The sequence below is a fragment of the Conger conger genome, chromosome 1, assembly GCF_963514075.1.
Source record: "Conger conger chromosome 1, fConCon1.1, whole genome shotgun sequence".
Classification (NCBI taxonomy): Eukaryota; Metazoa; Chordata; class Actinopteri; order Anguilliformes; family Congridae; genus Conger; species Conger conger.
Genome location: NC_083760.1, coordinates 9,544,191 through 9,551,690, shown reverse-complemented (window position 1 = coordinate 9,551,690; position 7,500 = coordinate 9,544,191). Strand labels below are relative to the sequence as shown.

The 7,500-nt window shown below is 48.8% G+C and overlaps 1 protein-coding gene across 1 annotated transcript in view; it reads left to right on the top strand.

Moving 5' to 3' along the window:
* The window catches only part of mta1 (metastasis associated 1), a 55,523-nt gene that overhangs the window by 41,258 nt on the left and 6,765 nt on the right, over positions 1–7,500 (top strand). Inside the window, 6 exon segments of the mRNA XM_061259985.1 lie at positions 30–104; positions 612–670; positions 1,831–1,964; positions 5,236–5,354; positions 5,356–5,388; positions 6,987–7,385. Coding sequence (XP_061115969.1) covers positions 30–104; positions 612–670; positions 1,831–1,964; positions 5,236–5,354; positions 5,356–5,388; positions 6,987–7,385 — 819 coding nt within the window.

Genomic DNA, 7,500 nt, shown 5'->3' with positions numbered 1-7,500 from the left:
AACCGTCTGTCTGCTCTCTCTCTCTTCAGCTCCCGTGGAAGTCGCTCACCAGTATTATCGAGTACTACTACATGTGGAAGACCACTGACAGATATGTACAGCAGGTACGTGACTAATGCTTTCTGCGCTTTCAGTAACACTTTATTTTACAGCCCGTTAATTACCTCGTATTTACTGGGTAATGATTAGGTAACTACTTTGATTTCAGTGGTACATACTATGAAACAAAGCCAGTAAGTACCACATGTAAGTGCTGTGTAAATATCTTTTACAGCCAGTTTTAGAGTACTTACCTAGTACATACCTGGTAAGTACTAGATAATTCACAGGGCTGTTAAATGAATTGTTACCATGCTGTCTGCTGGAGGTCAAAGGGTGGTTATGAGATTTATTTTCTCTCTCTCTCTCTACCTCTCTTTCTCTCTTCCCCCTTCTCTCCCTCCCTCCGTCCTTCCTTACTTCCCTCCCTCTATCTCTCTCTCAAATTATTTTATTGGCATGACAAAATGAGCATTCGTATTGCCAAAGCATGACACGGAACGTGTTAAACAAAGAATAGTAGCACTGTAATATGACTGAGTCTAAAGTAACAGGATCTCTCTCTGTCACAGAAACGGTTAAAAGCAGCTGAAGCTGAGAGCAAGCTGAAGCAGGTCTACATCCCAAACTAGTGAGTACATCGCCCACATGGGGCCGAGATTTAACCTCTGACTTTCAGAGGCTGAGAATTTCATCTTTACTTTTCCCCCCTGCTTTTAACCTTGACTTTAAAGAGTTCACGAACTCATTTCGGAAAATTAGTTTCAGCCATCGCCGAACTGCGTCTGAAGTAAAAGAGAAAAAAAAATCGCTCTTGCCTGTAATTGTGAGTCAGAGTTCAGAACGAATGTTGATCGTTCCCCAGCCAGAGTGGAGCTGCCAGTCAAAGTTGCTAGTGGGCGGGGCTATAGGTCTCATCCAATGAATGCAGAGGTGGGGCACTGTGCGTCACTGTACTCAGTGTTTGTTGTGCTGCGTGTTAATCTGCTTTGCAGTGCTGAGACTTGGCGTGTTGTGTGTTTTTCTGTGTGTCGCTGTGTCGGGGCTATTCCCTGGAGGTTGCACCACAACCCCTCTTGTATTGTTTTCTTTCTGTGTGTGTTGGTAAACCAATTTCTGCTGTTGGTTTCCGGACGGGTATAAATGTGCCAAAAATGGCCTAATTGTGTTTTCCATGGGTCATATCTGAGCTATGTAATGAGTAATGTGTTTATCTTTACGCCGTGAGAGAGTGCTCTCCGAGGATCCAAATAAAAGGACACCACAGACATGTTTGGAGATATGACTCCCTAAAATAAATGGGTCCCCAGTGAACAAAGTGCATTTCTCGCATCAAACATCTCCAAAATGAATGTAGGGGCATGTTTTCTGATGCCAAATATGAATTCTACATATAACATTACTGCTAGATGCAACTTCTTCAGAGTGTTTCTATAGGTACAGTTGTGGACCTCGAGAAAATCACATTTTGTGCCATAACGCATTTTTCATCGCAACCAAAATTTTAATGGCTCTCCTGGCAAAACAAACTGTAGTACGAAGCTCAAAATTTCAGGAGTTGTATATCTCACAATTATCTACCAAATCTACCAAATTTACCAAATTCAAGAGATGCTGTGGTGCAACCTCCTGGGGTTGGCATGAAGTAGCCCTGTTCTGTTTGTGCCTAGCGGGTCTCTGTAAGGTACTCTTCATTCCTGTACGGTTCTGCAGTGTGGTGATGGCAGTGTTGATGCACACAGGCTTTGTAACCCTCTTCTGCCCGTTCTCCACCCTCCTTGTCTCCGTTAGCAACAAGCCCAACCCAAACCAGCTGAACGTGAACAACGTGAAGCCCGGTTTGGTGAACGGCGCCGCCGCCGCGGCGGTACCGGTGCCCCCGGGTCAGACGGCCGGGCTGGGGAGAGCGTGCGAGAGCTGCTACAGTGAGTCCGGTTCTGTAGTCTTCCCTCTGTAGACTCCAGCTTTTCCTTACAGTAGAGTGCTACAGTGAGTCCGCTTCTGTAGTCTTCCCTCTGTAGACTCCAGCTTTTCCTTACAGTAGAGTGCTACAGTGAGTCCGCTTCTGTAGTCTTCCCTCTGTAGACTCCAGCTTTTCCTTACAGTAGAGTGCTACAGTGAGTCCGCTTCTGTAGTCTTCCCTCTGTAGACTCCAGCTTTTCCTTACAGTAGAGTGCTACAGTGAGTCCGCTTCTGTAGTCTTCCCTCTGTAGACTCCAGCTTTTCCTTACAGTAGAGTGCTACCGTGAGTCCGCTTCTGTAGTCTTCCCTCTGTAGACTCCAGCTTTTCCTTACAGTAGAGTGCTACAGTGAGTCTCCTTCTGTAGTCTTCCCTCTGTAGACTCCAGCTTTTCCTTACAGTAGAATGCTACAGTGAATCCCATTCCATCTGTAGTCTTCCCTCTGTAGACTCCAGCTTTTCCTTACAGTAGAGTGCTACAGTGAGTCCAGTTCTGTAATCTTCCCTCTGTAGACTCCAGCTTTTCCTTACAGTAGAGTGCTACAGTGAATCCCATTCCCATCTGTAATCTTCCCTCTGTAGACTCCAGCTTTTCCTTACAGTAGAATGCTACAGTGAATCCCATTCCCATCTGTAGTCTTCCCTCTGTAGACTCCAGCTTTTCCTTACAGTAGAGTGCTACAGTGAGTCCAGTTCTGTAATCTTCCCTCTGTAGACTCCAGCTTTTCCTTACAGTAGAGTGCTACAGTGAATCCCATTCCCATCTGTAATCTTCCCTCTGTAGACTCCAGCTTTTCCTTACAGTAAAGTGCTACAGTGGGTCTGCTTCTGTAGTCTTCCCTCTGTAGACTCCAGCTTTTCCTTACAGTAGAGTGCTACAGTGAGTCTGTCTCCTTCTGTAGTCTTCCCTCTGTAGACTCCAGCTTTTCCTTACAGTACAGTGCTACAGTGAATCCCATTCCCATCTGTAATCTTCCCTCTGTGAACTCCAGCTTTTCCTTACAGTACAGTGCTACAGTGAATCCCATTCCCATCTGTAATCTTCCCTCTGTAGACTCCAGCTTTTCCTTACAGTAGAGTGCTACAGTGAATCCATTCCCATCTGTAATCTTCCCTCTGTAAACTTCAGCTTTTCCTTACAGTAGAGTGCTACAGTGAATCCCATTCCCATCTGTAATCTTCCCTCTGTAGACTCCAGCTTTTCCTTACAGTAGAGTGCTACAGTGAATCCCATTCCCATCTGTAATCTTCCCTCTGTAGACTCCAGCTTTCCCTTACAGTAGAGTGCTACAGTGAATCCCATTCCCATCTGTAATCTTCCCTCTGTAGACTCCAGCTTTTCCTTACAGTAGAGTGCTACAGTGAATCCCATTCCCATCTGTAGTCTTCCCTCTGTAGACTCCAGCTTTTCCTTACAGTAGAGTGCTACAGTGAGTCTGCTTCTGTAATCTTCCCTCTGTAGACTCCAGCTTTTCCTTACAGTAGAGTGCTACAGTGAATCCCATTCCCATCTGTAATCTTCCCTCTGTAGACTCCAGCTTTTCCTTACAGTAGAGTGCTACAGTGAATCCCATTCCCATCTGTAATCTTCCCTCTGTAGACTCCAGCTTTTCCTTACAGTAGAGTACTACAGTGAATCCCATTCCCATCTGTAATCTTCCCTCTGTAGACTCCAGCTTTTCCTTACAGTAGAGTGCTACAGTGAATCCCATTCCCATCTGTAATCTTCCCTCTGTAAACTTCAGCTTTTCCTTACAGTAGAGTGCTACAGTGAATCCCATTCCCATCTGTAATCTTCCCTCTGTAGACTCCAGCTTTTCCTTATAGTAGAGTGCTACAGTGAATCCCATTCCCATCTGTAATCTTCCCTCTGTAGACTCCAGCTTTTCCTTACAGTAGAGTGCTACAGTGAATCCCATTCCCATCTGTAATCTTCCCTCTGTAGACTCCAGCTTTTCCTTACAGTAGAGTGCTACAGTGAATCCCATTCCCATCTGTAGTCTTCCCTCTGTAGACTCCAGCTTTTCCTTACAGTAGAGTGCTACAGTGAGTCTGCTTCTGTAATCTTCCCTCTGTAGACTCCAGCTTTTCCTTACAGTAGAGTGCTACAGTGAATTCCATTCCCATCTGTAATCTTCCCTCTGTAGACTCCAGCTTTTCCTTACAGTAGAGTGCTACAGTGAATCCCATTCCCATCTGTAATCTTCCCTCTGTAGACTCCAGCTTTTCCTTACAGTAGAGTACTACAGTGAATCCCATTCCCATCTGTAATCTTCCCTCTGTAGACTCCAGCTTTTCCTTACAGTAGAGTGCTACAGTGAATCCCATCCCCATCCCATTCCTTCGACCAGAGAGTGCTACAGTTGGTAACACTCTATTTTATAGACTGATAACTACCTGGCATTTACTGTGTAAGTGCCAGGTACTTATAGAGTAACTATTATGATTTCAGAGGTACGTAAGTGCTCTGAAATGGGTTGTAAAATGTGTGTACATAGTACTTGCATATGGTACTTACTGACTTTGTATCATAGTATTTACCAGTGAAATCAAAGAAGTTACCTAATAATTACACTAGTAGCTGTGTATTTCCTCACTAAAGACTAGGTAGTTACCAGGCTGTAAAATAAGCCGTTAGCCTAAAGTTTGTAGTCCTAAAACCCGGAAATGAGTTTTTTTGAGCCGTGGGTTTCCACAGTAGATTTCCAATGCTTTCAAATTTGCGTTTCATATATTGACAGGTGTAATTTAACTTTAACCAAACATAAAACTCTGAAGCTCATGTTAACCGCAGGCCATATTTTTTTGCCAGAAATCCCTATGTGTGGTAAAAAGGCATGGGAAATCTGTCGAGGGGAACCCAGTGGCGGAAATAACTATCCGGGGTTGGCTGACAAAAAGACGTCATCACTGTAACGCTCATGCCTAGAGGCTGTAGGGACACTGTATGTTAGAGTCACATCTGTAGTGACTCTTTAACGGGCCTGTAGCGTAGTGGTTGTGGTAAATGACTGGGACCCGCAAGGTCGGCGGTTCGATCCCCGGTGTAGCCACAATAAGATCCGCACAGCCGTTGGGCCCTTGAGCAAAGGCCCTTAACCCTGCATTGCTCCAGGGGGGATTATCAACTGTACGTCGCTCTGGATAAGAGCGTCTGCCAAATGCCAATAATGTAATGTAATGTAATGTGATGTCATATCACTGTGCGTGAGAGATCTCTGTGGTGGTGTGTGCAGCGACCAGCTCGTACCAGTGGTACTCCTGGGGCCCGCCCAACATGCAGTGCCGCCTGTGCGCCTCCTGCTGGACCTACTGGAAGAAGTACGGCGGCCTGAAGATGCCCACGAGACTGGACGGGTGAGCGGCCCGGCCCAAACCGCAGCAGCAGCGTACGTCTCTCTCTCTCTCTCTCTCTCTCTCTCTCTCTCTCTGTGTCTCTCTCTCCATCCCTCTCTCTCTCTCTCTCTCTCTCTCTCCCCCTCTCTCCCTCTCCCTCTCTCTCTCTCTCTCTCTCTCTCTCTCTCTCTCTCTCTCCCTCTCTCCATCCCTCTCTCTCTCTCTCTCTCTCTCTCTCTCTCTCTCTCTCTCTCTCGCTCTCCCTCTCCCTCTGTCTCTCTCTCCCTCCCCTTCTTTCCTCTCCCTCCCTCTTTTTCTCTCTCTCTCTGTCTCTCTCTCTCTCCCCTTCTCTGTGTCTCTCTCTCTCTCTCTCTCTCTCTCTCTCTGTGTCTCTGTCTCTGTCTCTTCTCTCTGTGTCTCTGTCTCTTCTCTCTCTCTCTCTCTCTCTTCTGTGTCTCTGTCTCTCTCTCTCTCTCTCTGTCTCTGTCTCTCTCTCTCTCTCTCTCTCTCTCTCTCTCTCTCTGTGTCTCTGTCTCTCTCTCTCTCTCCCTCCCCCTCTGTCTCTCTCTCCTCCCCTTCCCTTTCCCTCTCCTCCCCCTCCCTCTTTTTCTCTCTCTCTGTCTCTCTCTCTCTCTCCCTCTCTCTTTGTCTCTCTCTCTCTCCCTCTCTCTCCCTTTCTCTCTCCCTCTTTTTCTCTCTTTCTCTCTCTGTCCCTCTCCTTCCCTCCTCCTCCCTCTCTCTTTCTCTCCTTCCCTCTCCCTTCTCTCTCTCCCTCTTTTTCTCTCTTCCCTCTCCCTCTCTCTCTCTCCCTCTCTCCCTCCCTCTCCCTCTCTCTCTCCCTCCCCCCCTCTCTATCTCTCTCTCCCTCTCTCAGACTCCTGTAGCTGTGTGATGGTGTGCTGTCTTTGTTGGGTCTCCCTCGTGTGATGGTGTGCTGTCTTTGTTGGGTCTCCCTCGAGAAAGAGAGAATATTAATCTCCGGGGATTTGTTAATCCTGGTTAAAGATAAAAAAAACATAGTAAAGACATTCTACACTATAAGCACCCAACTACATTACATTACATTACTGACATTTGGCAGACGCTTTTATCCAGAGCGACGTACAGTTGATTAGACTAAGCAGGAGACAATCCTCCCCTGGAGCAGTGCAGGGTTAAGGGCCTTGCTCAAGGGCAGCCCAACGGCTGTGCGGATCTTGTTGTGGCTACACTGGGATTCGAACCCCCCGCCTTGCCTGTCCCAGTCAGGCACTTAACCACTACGCTACAGGCCGCCCCCCTAACTACAGGACGCAAATGGGAAAGGGTTCACCCAACTACAGGAAGCCACTTTCCCCAATCATCAACACAGCGTAGTAACACATTCCACAGGAGAGATCCGGCACCTGATACTACTTCTACAGCATAGTGATTACACCCACCTACATGCGACAAATGCCTTCGACTGCAGGGAATAAGCACATCCACACTACATGGAGCAGAAACATCCAGTTACAGGAAACACTCAGTGGCAGGGGAACCATGTAAGACCTTCTTCTATATCTGATTCGTAATGCGGAAGAACATGGTCACGTGTGTAATGGGCGCTCCTCCGTGTGCGTGTGTTTTGGGGAGGGGGCCTGACCGCGTTCTCTCTCCACCCCCACCCCAGAGCCCCCATGGCCTACCCCTCAGGCACAGCGGGAGCCCCAAGTTCGCGGTGAAGACCCGGCAGGCCTTCTACCTGCAGACGTCCCAGCTGACCCGCGCCGCCCGCCGGATCTGCCAGGACCTGCTGCGGCCGCGGTACCTGGCCCGGCACCCCTACCTGCCCGTCAACACCGCCGCCATCAAGGCCGAGTGTGAGCCGCGCGTCCAGCCCCCTCCCTATGCCCTGCTCCCCTCCCTACGCCCCGCTCCCCTCCCTACGCCCCGCTCCCCTCCCTACGCCCCGCTCCCCTCCCTACGCCCTGCTCCCTACGCCCCGCTCCCCTCCCTACGCCCCGCTCCCCTCCCTACGCCCTGCTCCCCTCCCTACGCCCTGCTCCCTACGCCCTGCTCCCCTCCCTACGCCCTGCTCCTTACCTTTACCCCCCTCCCTACGCCCTGCTCCTTACGTCTACCCCCCCTCCCTACGCCCCGCTCCCCTCCCTACGCCCTGCTCCTTACCTTTACCCCCCTCCCTA